This window comes from Hylobates moloch, unplaced genomic scaffold (assembly GCF_009828535.3).
Source record: "Hylobates moloch isolate HMO894 unplaced genomic scaffold, HMol_V3 SCAFFOLD_5, whole genome shotgun sequence".
Lineage (NCBI taxonomy): Eukaryota > Metazoa > Chordata > Mammalia > Primates > Hylobatidae > Hylobates > Hylobates moloch.
This window is the reverse complement of record NW_026652280.1, coordinates 80,541,027-80,556,888: the sequence shown is the minus strand read 5'-3', so window position 1 is coordinate 80,556,888 and position 15,862 is coordinate 80,541,027. Positions and strand designations below refer to the sequence as shown.

The window sequence follows — 15,862 nt, the reverse complement described above, 5'->3', positions numbered from 1 at the left end:
GGCCACACAGGCGTTATCTCATGTCATCCTCACAGGCACCCTATCGAGGAGATGCTGTTACCTGCATTTTACAGATGGGGAAACTGAGGCTCAATACATTAAGGAATGCCAGGAAGCCCTGTCCTGTGGCTGTGATGATGGAAATGCTCCCTGTGTTGTCCCGTATGGTAGTCAAGTGAGCACTGGAAATGTGCCTATTGAGACTGAGGAACTGAGTTTTTCATTTTGTTTCATTGTAATTAAACAGTTACGTGTGGCTGTGGTATTAGACAATGCAGGTCTAAAAGCTCCTTTATTTTTGAGACGGAGTTCCACTCTGTTGCCCAGGCTGGAGTACAATGGTGCTATCTCAGCTCACTGCAACTTCCACTTCCTGGGTTCAAGCGATTCTCCTGCCTCAGCCTCCTGAGTAACTGGGATTACAGGCACCCGCCACCACACCGGGCTAACTTTTGTATTTTTAGTAGAGACGGGGTTTCCTCATGTTGGCCAGGCTGGTCTCGAACTCCTGACCTCAGGTGATCCGCCCACGTTGGCCTCCCAAACTGCTGGGATTACAGGCATGAGCCACCACTCCCGGCCCTGGCTAAGAGTTTCAAGGTCATTAAAGTTCAGAGCCAAATCCTGGCTGCCCCGGGAATCCGAGCTCTCCTTTGCCATGGCCCTGTCTGGTATAATGAAACCTGGAGGTTCTAACTCTAAGCCGTTGTCCTTGTGCCCCTGCCTTCACCCTTATGACTGACTGCCTCCGAATCTCTGTCCTGCCCAACTTGCACAGCCTCTCTTCTCACTGATTTCCCCTTCAGTTCTCCCAAATCACCCTTTCTGAAGCATACATCCGATCATGTCATTCCTTTGCAAAACTAAGTTTCCCTTTGCACTCAAAACAACATCTGAATGTCTTGCTCTGGTTTCTCAGGCCCCACCTCTACCACTGACCTCAGCTCTTCCCCTTTCTCCATTGCTCACTGAATAACAGCCACCAAGGCCTCCTTGCCATTGCTCAAACATGCGAGGCCTACACCTGCCACAGGGCCTTGGCACATGCTATTCCATCCGTTTACAATGCTTGTCTCTACATGGCTAGTTCTTTGTAGCAGTTGGTCTCAGCTCAAATGTCATGTCCCCAACCACCCTACCTAAAGCAGTTCTCCCTACCTAGGCCTTTCTTGCTCACCATGTAAAAGATTCCTATTTAGTTTCTGTTATTGTCCTTCTTGCTCTAGAATGGAAGCCCTACAAGGGCAAGATATTTTTCTGTATCGGTTACTGCTATAGCTTCAACACCAAGAACATGACCTGGCACACAGTAGGTGCTCAATAAATGTGTTGAATGAATGTATGGTGGCATCTTCAAACTACCGAATCCAGTCAGGCTCTAGTGGCTCACACCTGTAATCCCAGCACTTTAGGAGGTTGAGGCAGGAGGATCACTTGAGGCCAGGAGTTCGGGACAAGCCTGGGCAACATGGCAAGACCCTGTCTCTACAAAAAATTAAAAAATTAGCTAGGCATGGTGGCACATGCCTGTGATCCCAGCTACTGGGGAAGCTCAGGAAGGAGGATCGCTTGAGCCCAGGAGGTTGAGGCTGCAGTGAGCCATGTTTGCACCACTGCACTCCAGCCTGGGGGACAGAGCAAAACCCTGTCTCCAAACACAAACAAACAAACAAAAATCTACAGAATCCCAGACCTCTGAAACCTTGGGAGCAGATAATTCTGGAATCCCAGACCTAGAGAATCATCCCGCTTCAGAGTGGCTCAACTTGAAGGCAGCACATAAAAGCTGGAAAAACCTACCCCATCCAACCACTGTTTGACAAGCCAGAGGTGTGGGGGACTGCTGGCAGATCAAGATGCCAACGTAGCCAGCTTCGGACTCTCACCTCTGCCTTGCAGCATCCCTGGGGAGGGCGGGGCACAAGCCAGGCCACCCCGTGGGGATGGGGTGAGAGGCCTGGAAGCCGCTCCCACCCCAGCCTCCCTATCAGTTCTCAGTGGCCAGCCGTGGGGGAGGGGCAGCCAATGCTTGAGCCCCAGATGTGGCCCAGTCAGCAGGCCCGTGGTGGCCCGCCGAAGAGGGTCAATGCCACGACAGTTCTGGGGTTGGGGGAGGGGGTGCTGAGGCCGGCGGGTGCCTCACAATGAGGTTTTGTCCCTCTGGGGGCCGCTCTCGGAGCTGTTGCTCTTAGATATATAGAATGGGATTTTGCTGGAGGCCCCAGCTGTGTGTGCTGACCACAGCTCCCCCACCGCCCCCGCAGGGGCTGGGCTGAGAGGGGGGAGAGGGGCCACACTGAGACTCCTATTCTTTTCCAGCTAATACACCCCAGAGGTTTTTCTCCCTCCGCAGACTCCCTTAAGACAATTGTTATTCTCCACCCTGCCCCTCCTCCACCCGGGGTCAGGCCTGCCTGCGGACAAAGTAGACACCTGCCTACACCATGCGATTCTTAAAAATGGATTTACATTATGAGTTGCCTGGGACCAGCCACAGAACCAGCTTCTCTATAAGCCTCCACGTACCCATGGATCTTTCCTCCGTATCCCGCGTGCTGCATAACTGACCATCATCTAAGGTCTCACCACCATCCGTTGAGCTACACATTGTCCCTGTCCTGGTCAGCAAGGGCTGGAGGTAGAAGGGAAGACTCGTACTTTGTCCCTAACGCCCCAACTCCACTGCATTATAATCAATTAAAAGTATAGATTATTCAGTCTCTGGGGTAGCCTTGAAGTTGGAAGGGGTGGAATGGAGCCCCCTGTTAACCCTGTAGGAGCCGACCTGGCTAAGGGAGCTCAGGCCCTGCCATCTCCCCTGTTACACTAGGTCACTGAGCAAAGGAGCAACTGTCCCCAGGGATGTTCATCGCTGGACTGGAAGAAAGAGGTGGCTGAAATGTCCCAGACTCAAGGGCTCAGCCAAGAGTCGAGGCTCCCATCTGCCAACTCCATAATGAAGTTGGGTCCCAAGCAGCGCTGGGGCAGAGGCTGGGGCGGAAAGGTGACTGGACCGGTGAAAGTAGCCCAGGGGACTTGCATACCAGGACCTAGGGGGGCCCATCAATGGAGATGAGTCCTCATATGTGCCCCTGGCTTCTCCACCGAGCCACAATGAGTGAGGGGCTGAGATTTCAGCCCTAGCCCGGCAGACATGGCTGTCCCCTGTGGCCAGCTCCACTTGGTCCCCAAGGCCTGCCCTCTGTCCTCAGAGGCCTCATCTATAAAGCACACTCAGTATCCCTGCCTTACAGTGGAGGTAAAGTGCCAGGTCAGTGATCAGTAAATGGTGCCCTCTCCAGTTCCAATCAGCTCCCAGCACCCATCACTGGCCCTTGAGTGGGAGCAGGGCCAGGAGGAGGTGGCAGACAGAAGGCAGCACTGGGGAGAGGGATGCTGGCACCTGAGCGTTAATGGGTAATGGGCGTAGAGGCCAGCCCAGGAGAAGGTAGAGCCCTGTCCTCCCCACCCTGGGACTCTCCTGGCCTCCTGTGGACCCACACAGCACTGGCATCAAGCCATTTCGCAGAGGAAGAGGAGGGCTCAAAGTGGGGTGAGTGTCAATCCAGCAAGCCAGTGAGGCTGGTGGTCCAGCTTCCCTGGACTAGGGCCCAAGGGCGCACCTGAGTGTAGTGGCCTGCAGGGTAGACCTCCTTCCTGACTGCAGGGGCACCGGGACAGGAGAGGGCTGCTGCAGGTACTGAGTGGAGCTTCAGGCAGAGTGCCTCTCTAGCCCTTCCCAGCACTGCCCTCTCAAGACCCTCCCCAGTGCCACACCCTGGCTGCAGCCCTGGGCAAGCCACAGAGCCTCTCTGGCCTTCAGTTTCTTCTGCCTGTGCTGTGCTCACTGGACAGGATAATTTGCAGACCAATGAGACCACTGAGGGCAAAGAACCTCTGAAAGCCATCAGGTGTGGTGGAGGCCAGAGTCCTAGGCTGGAAGGCCCTGATTCTGGTCCCCAGTCTGTCCCCACCTCCCATGCGACCTTGGGCAGGTCTTCACCCTTGTTTGGCCCGTTTCTGCTTCTGTTCAGTGGCTGTGGGTGAAGACAGGCTCTAAGGCCGAGGGCATTCTTCTACCACCCTCCTCAGCCCCTCACCAAGTAGGGCCACTGGACACTGGGGGCCGAGATGGGGGCAGGGTGGGGGGAAGGGAAAGGTCCGGTCAGCTTGGCTGGTTCAGTGCCGAGGCCGGACTCTGCAGCCAAGGCGGGACTGGCTGGCTGAACAGCGCCACCTGCTGTGTGGAGGGGGCAGGCCCCACCACCTGGGCCTTCCAGCCACTCCTCAGGCCTCCCTGCCCCGAAGCTAGGCTGGCCTGGGGTTCCGGGGCTGCACTGGGCCTGGCCAGGTATTTTGCGCCCTCTTAGGAAAGCCCTCAGCAAAGACTTCTAGTGGCCCCTGCATTTCAATGCTGTCCCACTGGGATCTTCTACCCCTGCCTGCCCTAGCTGTCTGCATTGTTGGGGAGGGAGGTGGGCATGGTCAGACTAGCCTGGTCCCCCAATCGCTGGCTTGGCAGTCTTGGGCAGCTAATCCTCTCTGAGCCTCAGACCCCTCAGGGAGGAAGGGGTGGCCAGCAAGCTGTATCTTTCCAGGCTGTAGTATGAACGTGCACCCGCTGGTACATCTCTCACACAGGCAAGTGGCTGCCCTCATTCACAGGGGGCTTCGAGGGTCTTCTACTCCCTCCCTGCAACTCAAAGTGTGGCCCTGGGCCAGGGCACTAGCCGAGCAGGAGCAGGTAAGAAATCTATACCTGGGCCCCACCCCAGACCACTGAACCCACACCTGCATTTAGCAAGCGCCCCAGTGAGTCATGAGCACCGTGAACTTTGAGAAACAAAGTTCTAACCCAGTACAAAGGGCTGGACCTGAACCACCCAAACACACCTTGTGTCTTGGCGGTGAAACGGGCTCTGGTCCCAAGGAATCTGTTTCCCCCTTAGGCTTTCTGTTCCATTCAGGGAACAGTGGCAGAGGCCCCCATGGCCCCCTGCCCCATGCCGACCCCCTGCTCTGCTGCAACCTCGACATCAAGTTTCTACTACCCAGTCCCCACCTGATGCAAAGACATTCGAGGCAGCCAGCGTGCTTCTACATCCAGTTTATACACAGCTCTATACAATATACAGAAACCTTTATATACAGATATATTTATAGAATAAGCTATATTAATTTGTCTCTCCTTTTTACAGCAATATTAGTTTGGATCTTTCATACATTAAGTACAAAAAAAGTCTGGGGAGAATGGCACGTAGAGAGTGCGTGAGGGTCTGTGGGGCCCGGCTGCTCGCTACTGATTGCATATGGAGTCGCCCAGGCCCCTGGGAGGACAGGCCCACGCACTTGTGTTGCAGGTCTAGGGATGGAGTGGGGGTCGGTCTGAGCCGAACCGGGCTGAGGGGGGTGGCTCAGACCCCCCAGTGTGGTATGGGGTGGAGGAGGGAGACGTGCAGCAGGCCCATCCTTCAGGGGCGAGGTGGGTAGGAGCCAGGTTAGGGGTGGGCTGCCCCTGGGTGCCCAGGATTGAGCCCAAGCCTGCCCCAGCCCCAAGCCTGAAACATGGTGTGGCTGCAGCCTTGGGGATGGGGAGTCTGTCCCTGATGGCTCAGTCCCGGGGTGGACGACAAGCCCACATTAGAGGTCCCAGGACCCACCCTGGCAGAGGAGGAATTAAAAGGCCAGACATCAAGTCTCTCCCTGTGACTGGCTGGGGTGCTTGTCAGATCTTTCCTCTGAGAGTCTGTCTTGTTTTCTAAACTCTAAGGGCCACTGATTTTGTCTTGCTTCGGTGCTGGGCTGAAGCTATGTATGCCTCAGCCGGGCCAGGGTGTCCTTGAGTCTGGTGAAGGCGGGAGTTACAGAGGATGAGAGGAGGCCCAGCTCCCTCTGTCAGGGTGGGCAGGGGTTCCCAGGACAGCCATCCAGACCAATCCCAGCTGTGTGGGGAGCCGGGGGCCAGAATTCAGGCCCCCAGGTACCAGTGATCATGAGATGGGGGTCTCTTGGTCAGGGGAGCCTAGGCCACCCAAGGAGGCTGCGGGTGGGGCCAGAGTGGGAGGGACCATGCCACCGCAGAATGAAGGCACGAGCAGGCGGTCAGCCGTGCAGTCAGCGCCTCGGTACACACCAGTTTTCCAAAACGGGTCACAGCAGCAGGCGTGATGGGAACAGACGGTGTCTAAAGCTGAGCTTGTCCCTGCGACCCTGCCTCAAAGGCCCCATCATGCTCCCCTACCGTTTTCTTGGCAGGCTGGGAGGGGCAGCAGGCAGGCAGGGCAGGTAGGGTGGGCAGCCCCAGGGGCCCCTTCCTCAGGAATGGTGCACACTCATGCACATGCACACGTGCCAACACTAGCATGCACACCCTCCCACCCCGCTTCTGGGGAAACTCCGGGTCGCTATCTCCCTAACTGCTTCCCAAACCCAGCAGGGGAGGAAGCCCTATGGGGACCTCAGGCTAAACCCGGACTGCTCCCAGCCCCAGGCCCCTCCCTGGGCAGTGGACAGAGGTCTCCAGCCAAGGCCCACCATACCCCACTCTTGGCCCCACCTCCTACCAACAGGACATTGGGGGTGGGAGGGAGGAAGGCCTGCTCCCAGGAGGGTGCCCAGGCCAGCGAGGAGGGAAAGCTGAGGGCAACAGGGGTGTGTTGGTTCCAGATCCCAGGGCCCAGAGCTGCCTAGGCGTGGTGGGGGTGACACCAAGGGGTCAGGTGGGGCCCTCAGAGGAAGGGGGCTCTCAGTGCCTTCCTTCCACCCAGGGCACTGACTCTGCAGCTGGGGTGGTCACAGCAGTGCCCACCACCCTTTGGGTGGCGAGGATCCTTGGGGGTGGAAGGTAAGCCAGGAAGTAGCCAGCAGGCAGGGCAGGCCTGGGTGCCCAGGACCCATGGGCAGAGGAGGCAGCATGAGAGGCACAAGGCAAAGAAGGGGCGGCCCTGACCCCACCCTCCTCTGGCCCCTCCAGGCCCCTGGCTGCCTTGGGCCCTGCTTGGTGGACGGCTACTGAACACGATTGGGCGGGGGACTTGCAAGCCCAGAACACATCCTGAGCCAAGCCCAGCAGCTTCTGTAAACATGTACAGCACTGCAGGCCACCTCGGCAGGGGCACCCCAGGGGGCTGGCCAGCAGGCACCAGATCTGGGGGGTGGCCAGGGCAGATGCCGGCCTGGACCACAGATGAGAATACATGTGTTGGGGGGCACTGCTCTCCACCTGGCCCCTGGGAGAGCAGCCAGCAGGCAGTGATGGGAGGCAGCTTGCCCATGGCCTGTCCTGGAGCAGGGGGTGCCAGAATGCCCCATAGAGGGCAGTCAGGCTGAGTGTGGCCCACCCAGCAGGCTGCCCAGGCTCCTCCCCACTCCACACCCTTCCCCATCTTTCCCCATCTGTGGGGCCAGATCCCAGCCACCTTGGCTCTGGGGGTCCTAAGCTGAGGTAGGGATGCAGACCCCCAGCTCAGCAGCGATGCCTGTGCCTGAGGCTAAACTGCCCCTGGCAGTCTGTCCTCAAAACTGCCCGGCAGGGGGCAGGCACCAGGTGCCCACAGGGCCACCTGCTTCTGCCTGGGCCCGGCTGGCCACGCAACTGGGGTGCTAGCGTGCTGAGATGACCAGCTCATCTTGCTTGGCAGGGCTGGCTCCGCGGCCAGTGGGGGTAGAAGTCCGGATCTTGTCAGCCGCCAGGCATTCCTGGCTACTGAGGCCCATGGGCGTCAGGTCCATAAGCTCACCCGAGGAGCTGAGAGGGAAGGAGGGCGAGAGTGAGATGCCCGAGGACGGGTCGGCCGAGCCGGCAAAGAGCCGTGGGGGCTTGGGCACCAGGTTGGGCTCGAACTGGGCACGGAGCAGGATCTCTTGCTGGCTGGGGGACTTGGGGCCCTCGGCGTAGTCGCTGGTGGGGCTCTCGGGCACCACCATGCAGTAGAGGTCCTGGAAGGAGCTGCTCTTGCTGTCCAGGTTGAAGAGGCTGTCGATGAACTCGGCGAATTCCAGCACCTGAGGACTGGGTGAGTCCCCCAGGCGCCCATTGTGCAGCGCCAGCTCCCCATGGGAGGCTGGCCCGCCACCCCTACCGCCAACCTCTTCCTCCTCGTCATTGGCCGCGGCACTGGGGGGCCGCTCAGGAGTGACGCCGCCGCTGCCCAGGGCCGCCTCCAGGGGCTGCGTGTCCTGTGAGTGCTTGGACAGGCTGTCGGCCGCCAGCAGCTCAGTGCGCGAGCTCAGGGACGGGTTTTCCTCGGGGATGGCAGGGTCAATGTAGAAGAGGTGGCCTTCATCACGCTCCAGCACAGCGTGGAGGCTGGGGGAGCCCCGGATGCTGCGGAAGCCCGAGGAGCGGCGCGAGTCGAAGCTGTACAGGGACTCAGTGTCTGAGAGGCTCTCCATGGTGGCCAGTGGTGCCCGCCGGGCCTGCAGCTCTGCCGCCAGCCGCTCCTGGGTGGACAGCAGCAGCAGCTCCACCGGGTCCTGGCGGGCCGCCGCCGCTGCAACCACTGGCGACAGTAGCCGCCCCTCCGAGAAGCCCTCCAGGCTCATCTCAGACTGGGACTTGCTCCTGCAGAGGGAGGGGAGAGCAGGGGGTATGAGACTCAGAAGGGAGAGGGGACTGAACCCCAGCTCCCTGGCTAAAAGGAACTTGCGGGGAATAAAGGGTACGGTTCGTTTAGCAGTTGTTGATGGTTTGCGGCAGGGAATGCTTATTTTATTTATTTATTTTTTTTAAGACGGAGTCTCGCTCTGTTGCCCAGGCTGGAGTGCAGTGGCTCGATCTCGGCTCACTGCAAGCTCCGCCTCCCGGGTTCACACCATTCTCCTGCCTCAGCCTCCCGAGTAGCTGGGACTACAGGCGCCTGCCACCATGCCTGGCTAATTTTTTGTATTTTTAGTAGAGATGGGGTTTCACCATGTTAGCCAGGATGGTCTCGATCTCCTGACCTGGTGATCCGCCTGCCTCAGCCTCCCAAAGTGCTGGGATTACAGGCATGAGCCACTGCGCCCAGCCAGGAATGATTATTTTTTAAAAACAACTCACAAGAACCCAAAATAGAAGACAAAAGAGTTGATGCTGGGTTGAGCCGCGGTGGGGGGGGTCCCTGAGGGGCTAAGGCCCTGCTGGCAGCACTAGGACTTCAGGAGTGCTGCTGGGGTTCTCTGCACCAGAACCCCTGTCATTGTACCAATGCGAGAATGAGGCTCCGAGAGACGGGCTGCCCCAGATCACTCATGAGGCTGCCCCAGGTCACTCATGAGGCCACAGTAGAATGAGAGAGACAGAGGGAGGGAAAGAGGGAGGGAGGGAGGGAGGGACAGAGGGCAGCAGGGAGACAGGGAAGGGAGAGAGCCCTGCCCAGAGCTGCCCAACTGGTTCTACCCCAATCTCAGAGCCAGCAACCCTGGGTGCCACTCCCAGGGATCTCATCACTTCCTTCCTCATCCGGGTCTCCTCCTGTCTCTCCCATGGGCCACAGCCCTCTGCTGGGTGGGAAGCCTGGTGCCCCTGGCTCCGCAGACCAGCCTGCAGGGAGTGAGTGATGGGGCAGGGAGTGGGTGGCTTGCAGCAGTCACCGCAGCCGGAAATGGACACTGGCTTCTTCATCTGTTTGTGCAGCTGCCACAGGAAATGCACAAATGGCAGGGAGAGACGTCCAGGTGTCCCTACCAAGGGCCAGGAAGCAGCCTCTTGACCAGATCTGTGACCAAGCACACAGGGCCTGTGTGGGAAGGTCCTAGAATTCTAGGCAGGACAATCCTCCCCTGGAAGGACTACCACTTAAGAGCCTCGCACCCCTCAAAGAGTGTGTGAATAGCAAGGGCGCTGCGGCCCACATGTGCGTGCCTCTGTGAGCATGTGTGCACGCCCCTGTGAGCATGTGTGCACGCCTCTGTTCATGTGTATGAGTGTGTAGACCAGATGTCTGTGTATGTCAGCTGGCTTGTGTGTCTGGGTCTGCACACAGGTGTATTCATGCATTTCCATGAGCGGCTGCCTGTCCACATGTGTCCTTGTATATGTGTCTCCACCTTTGTCTTGGTGTGTGTCTTGTACATGTGCATGTCTGTAGGGGGTGACCTGTGTACTTATAACTGATAATTGTGTGCACATGTATGTGTAAGCTTCAATACAAATATGTAAGTAAATGGGTGTCCATCTGTTTGGGTCTAAGTGTGCAAGAAATGAATCTGTGCAGGCCGGGCACGGTGGTTCACCCCTATAATCTCAGCACTTTGGGAGGCTAAGGCGGGCAGATCCCCTGAGGTCAGGAGTTCAAGACCAGCCTGGCCAACATGGTGAAATCCCATCTCTACTAAAAATACAAAAATTAGCTGGGCATGGTGGCAGGTGCCTGTAACCCCAGCTACTTGGGAGGCTGAGGCAGGATAATTGCTTGAACCTGGGAGGCAGAGGTTGCAGTGAGCCAAGATCACGCCATTGCACTCCGGCCTGGGGGAAAAGAGTGAGACTTCGTCTCAAAAAAAAGAGTGAATCTGTGCTTTCGTGGCCCGGGGTTTGTGGGTCTGTATGCCTCCCCTGGCTCATGTGGGATTCAGGGACAGCAGTCTGGGGAACAGCTGGAGCACAGCAAGAGAGCCCTAGAGCACAGAGGGTGAGTTTGACCCCTCCTGTGCACGTGTGCAGAGCTGAGCCCAATGCATGCACTAAATGCACATGCACACAAGTTTATGTGCTCTGAACCACACTCACCCTGGGGTGGGGCTGGGAGTGGCCAAGGCTCACCTGACACTGCTATTGCGGTGGTCTGCAGTCGGCAGCTCCAGGGCAAGGCCAGTCGGCATGGGTGGCCCCGTGGGGAGTGGCTGCTGCTGGAAGATTAGCTCAGGAGTCAGGTCCACCTCAGTAGGGCTCACCATGACCTTGGCAGCAGAGAGCAGAGCGGTCTTCCCCTTGTTGTAGTTCTCCAGCACCTGAGGACAGACAGAGGAGGCTGGGGGTGGTGGAGGGACATCAGGCCCTATCCTGGGGCCGATATGTAGCCAGGGCCCAGGCCTCTCAGGCCAAGCAGAGCCTCATGGAGTCACTTGGGTCCACTCTCCTCCTCCTGAGGTCACCACTCCCTAAGGCCTGAGACTTGCCCATCTGGTCACAACTTACCCCACAGCCCAGCGAGCGCTCCTGCCCTGCCTGCCTTCAGCCTTTCCGCAGCCAGGGGATGGCTGTGGCTGTCGCTGCTTGCCCATGCATCTGTTAAGGGCCAGTGGCCTTCTAGGCCTCTGAGCTGGGCCTGCCTCAGGGACAGGCCCCTGGGAGTCTCCTTATCTCCTCCCCACCATGGGGCAACGTGGTGATGTGGATAGAGCCAGGGGTGTGAGGTTGAAGTATTTGAGTGGGGCTCTCTGGCCCAGCTACCTACTTCTCTGAGCCCCAGCACCCTTGTCTGTAAAATCGGGCAGTGATCTGATGGTGCTTACGGGGTTCTGATGGGGTGACAGTGCCTTGTTCCCTGGTGATACCCTGCTGGGAGCTGCCTCACCTTGTTGAGCCCCTCCATGACCACATAGGGCAGGTGCTCGTGCAGCATGGCTGGGGAGATGATCACCTCATTGAAGGCCTTGTTGTCACCCCAGATGGCAAAGTACGTGGGTTCCTCCTGCTCACAGCAGCTGAGAGGGACATGGACAGAGGGGAGTTAAGGGTGGGGCGATGGCCTGGCCCTCGGTGCCAGGGCCTCCTGGCTCTGTTCTCTGCCCTGCTCAGCACAGCTCGCATGGTTTGGAGGCCCCTGGCCTGCCTGGCAGCAGGGCTCTGTTCCCTGGCCTGGCTCCTGCCCTGCCCTCAGCCTGGGAAAGGCTGATCTTGAGCCTCAGCCATGGTCCCTCCACAGCCTTCGACCTGCTTTTGGCCTGGGCCACACCTGCTCCACCTGCTGCACGGCCCAGCTCACCAGCTTTGTGTCAGGGGAGGAAGCCGACCCTGGAGGGAGGAGCCAGGGCCCAGCTGTCTGAAGGAGCACAGTGGGAAAGGTCTACCCACTTGCCTGCTCCTGTTCTCTCTCTCTGGTGCAGCCCCCTCCTTGCTCACAGCTGTCTTCGAGGAATTCCCTTGGTGAAGCCAAGTGACAACTGAGGTGTGAGCTGGCCAGGGCCTGAGGGGGGAGCCCTCCAGGGCACCTACTTTTAAATGGACCACGAGTCGGGAGCGCTGCCCTGGGGGACACCAGGGAAGGGCTGACACTGGAGGCAAAGCCAAACTTTGGAGAGAGACGCCTGGAGTCCTGCTCAGGGCTGGCCTTTTGTTCCATTTCCGGAGCCCGACGCTGGGGAAACTCCTCCATGGAGGCCCTGGGCCATCTTCTCCCAGCCTCCACCCCCAGCCCTGAGGGGTGACTGAGCCAAGGCTGGCCCTGCTCTCCACTGCCCCTGCCCTGGCCACTACCCCCCGCAGCAGCAGACCCTGGCAGAACCTACCAGCACTGCTCTGCAGGGTGGTTGTGGACCACGTGGATGATGCGGCCGGGTGGGTAGAGTGGAGTGCTGGCTGAGAGGGCGATAGTTAGGTCGCTGGGGTGGGTCCAGAGCCGCGTGCTTGCCAGGGTGGTCACCTCTGCCTCCTCAGGCAGCTCCGACTTGGGGATGCATTTGGTGGCCCCCACGATGATCCGCCACTGTGTGGAGTGGAGTGGGACAGATGGAGACAGAGCTAAGTGGCACTGGCTGGGGGGCAGGGGCAGGGGGACTGAGAAGGAGGGCTCAGCAGGTGAGAGTGGGCGGTGAGATGGCAAAGGGGAAGGGGAAGGGCAGTGGCCGGAGTATTAAAGGTCGGTGCCCACCTGAAGAGGCAGTGGCTGAGGTGCATGGTGGCCAGATGGCCAATAAGGTGCCAAGGACAGATGACATGGAATTGTTGAATTTCAGGGCTGGCAAGGGGCTGGAAGCCCAGCCAACCCCTCATCTAGTAGATGGGGAGACAGGCCTAGTGAGGGGAAGGGACTTATTCTGGGTCACTCCACAAGTTCAAGGCCAAACACACCCTGGAGTTGAGTCCAGCTGGACCTGCCAGGCCTGGCCTGACAAAAGCCCAGGACTAATCTGGTGGGAGCAGTTCCACCTCCCCAGAACCAGGCTCCTCCAGGCAGGCACAGTCCCACAAAGCTTTGCTGCCCTGCTCACCGCCTGGCACCTGGTACCTGGCCCAGGGCCCTGCCTGCCACAGGGTCTAGGGCACCAAAGCTGGGAACGGTCCAGACGGGGCTGAGACGGTGAATGGGCTGAGGGCCCACCCAGAGCAGGGGGTGGGGGGCAGGGGGCGAGGAGGGGTGACCACACAGAGGACCCTCTCCTCCTGCGCGGGCCTGCCTCAGTGTGCCTGGCCACCACGTCCCCACCCCCACCGGGCCAACCCGCCCGCCAGTGTCCTCCAGAGACCTGATGCGGATTAGGAAGGGCTGACCCTCTCCTCTTGGTCACAGCAGAAAATCAGAACAAACTGTACCCAAATCCTCTCCACAGGTCATTCCCAGCCCTCCCTGAGCCTGGGGAATCTCAGAGGCTTCGGCAGAGGCCTTTCCTCACCGCTCAAAGTCTCCGGATCGCTTTCTCCTGACTGTGGGCAGCTCCCAGCTCTGTGTGATGGGAGCTTCTCGGTTCCTGTCCTGATTCTGTTCTAACTTGTTATGTGAGCAAATGCAATTCCCTCCCACTCTGGGTCTCGGTTTCCCCATCTGCACAATGACAGGGGTTGGATGGGTTGAGCTTGGGGATGCTGAGGGTCTGACTTCCTGAAGTTCCCACGACACCAGCCACACCCTGCCCTGGCCTCCCATGGCAGGGCCTCTTGTGCTTTGTCCCAAGAAACCGGTGGGGGTCAAGGGCAGGGACAGATGAGGCTGCACAGAGGCAGGGTGCCCAGGCCGGGGCTCACTTTGGGCTTGGTGCTTCGCTGCAGGACATCCAGGAGCTGTCTGCGGAAGCCTTCCAGCTGGGAGAGGCCGATCCTGGGGAGGGAATGAGACAGGGCCGTCAGCTAGGCCTGGTCAGGGGCTATGAGAGGTATGGGGCCAGGGGTGGAGGGGCAGGCACACGCCTAGCCCCTGGAACACGAAGACACGTCAGCCAGGGTCATGGGGTGGAGAGGCATCCACAGAGCAGCTCCCCAGAGCAGAGCCGAGGAGTGAGAGGACAGGCAGGGCGGGCGCCAGCACGTGCGTTCACCTGGGCTTCTCACCACTGGGCAACTAAGGGTGGGGAGGGGCATGGGGTCCCTTGAGAGACAGGAATCGGAGTGAGAGAGACGCGGGGGCTAGGGGGTGGGGAGAGGCCTGGAGGAGGGAGGAACAGCCTGGCAAGGGACCATGGAGCAGGGCCAAGGACTCACCTGGGGACGAGGTCTTTGCCCAGAACCACAGCAGTCACAAACTCCTTGGAATACTCCATCGCATCCTCACTGCAAGGGAAGCCAAAGCAGAAGCTAAGACCAAGGGGGAGGGGTGGTGGTGTTCCGGAATCGGGGGGCCCAGCTACAAGCAAGCCCTGCTCCTGCACTCCTGGGATGGCTCCCGGGGAGCTGGCTGGTGGCAGGCTGGGCTGCCAGCTCCCTGCTCTGTCTTTCCCGCTGGTAAGGCTTTGCTGGGTAGATCCTGGGGGGCGCATGGCATTTCAGAGCCCCCACGCTCCACCCTCCAGGCCACTCCCAGACCTCCACGTGACCAGAAGTCAGACTCCCAGTCCAGCCCCTAGCACCAGCCAACCCTCAGCCTCCACGGGTCCCAACTGCCCCAGCCAACTCTGAGGCCCCAGATGGCTCACCTCAGCAGGCCCCCTGGTGGGGAGTAGGCAAAGCACTTGAGGGTTGGATACTGTGGGCGCAGAAGGAAGGAGAGGATGGCAGCGGTGCCCGCGCCCAGGGAGTGGCCCACCACAATCAGGCCATAGTGTTTGGTTCCGCGGCCCTGGAGACCGAGAGAAGCCTGAGAGCCCTGCCCCACTGCCTGCCAAGCGACTGTCTTAGCCAACCCAAGGGAGGCAGAGGGTCTTCCCATCTTCCCAGAGTCCTGGGACCATGTCTGTGCTGTGTGAATGCTGGGGCACAGAGAACCAAGCTAGGTCCCCACAGAGTAACTGCTTAGGCAGACTGTTCTAATAAACTCTTATTTACGCTTCCAAACCTTGCTCAGAGGTTATGTCCTTGGGGAAGCCCTCCTGACTTTCCAGGAGTGGCTCACTCCCTCTAGTCATTGCATCTGTACCTGGGATGGAGCTTTTTATCACTATAAACATGTGGTTACCTGACCCCATCTCTCTACCCTCACCACTAGACTGAAGTCTCCTAAGGCCAGAGCCTGCTTTGCTTTGGAAAGGGCAGCTGGTGGCACCTCAGGAGCTACCTGCACAGACCGTGGCCAGTGGGCAGGACTCAGTTCCCCACTAGGCAGAACAGCACCCCTTCTCTCTGCTCTGTATTTTGAGCCTCTCCATGTTTCCTTCTGACAAACAGTTCTGCAACTATGAGGCTTAAAAGCCGCCTGCCCTGAATCATCTTTGTGCCTCTAGTGTCTGGCATGAATCAGGTGCCCAATGACTGTAGGTAGGGAGGAGCAGGACGCCCACAGGACCTGGCACAAAAGAGGAGGGGTTGGGAGCCAGGCTCGAAGGGGTTGCAGGAGCCTGGCTTGTGTGGGAGGTGCAAGGCTCCATCACCCATCCATCCTCTCCTCTCTCTGCTGCGTTGGAGGAGGGGGACCCAGGTGTGAAAGGGCTTGGTGCCATGGAAAATGCCTCACCAGGTCTCGCCCAAAGGCCTGGGACAGGACCATCTCCTGCTCCAGTTTCTTCTTGATGTACTCAGCCGAGAGGACCATTCCCTGGGTGGGCAGGAACAGAAGCAGGTGTTGGTGGGAGG

At 59.1% G+C, this 15,862-nt stretch overlaps 1 protein-coding gene across 2 annotated transcripts in view; it reads right to left on the bottom strand.

Annotated features, from left to right (window-relative positions):
- Positions 1-5,090: 5,090 nt before the first annotated feature.
- Positions 5,091-15,862, bottom strand: part of DAGLA (diacylglycerol lipase alpha) — a 66,656-nt gene continuing 55,884 nt past the window's right edge. For both annotated transcript variants that reach the window (XM_032153044.2, XM_032153045.2), the window contains exons 13-20: positions 15,744-15,824; positions 14,770-14,912; positions 14,339-14,407; positions 13,886-13,958; positions 12,433-12,629; positions 11,499-11,628; positions 10,745-10,932; positions 5,091-8,563 (exon numbers count right to left, since the gene is read on the bottom strand). In XM_032153044.2, coding sequence (XP_032008935.1) covers positions 7,603-8,563; positions 10,745-10,932; positions 11,499-11,628; positions 12,433-12,629; positions 13,886-13,958; positions 14,339-14,407; positions 14,770-14,912; positions 15,744-15,824 — 1,842 coding nt within the window. In that variant the 3' untranslated portion in view covers positions 5,091-7,602. The remainder of the gene's footprint in view (positions 8,564-10,744; positions 10,933-11,498; positions 11,629-12,432; positions 12,630-13,885; positions 13,959-14,338; positions 14,408-14,769; positions 14,913-15,743; positions 15,825-15,862) is intronic.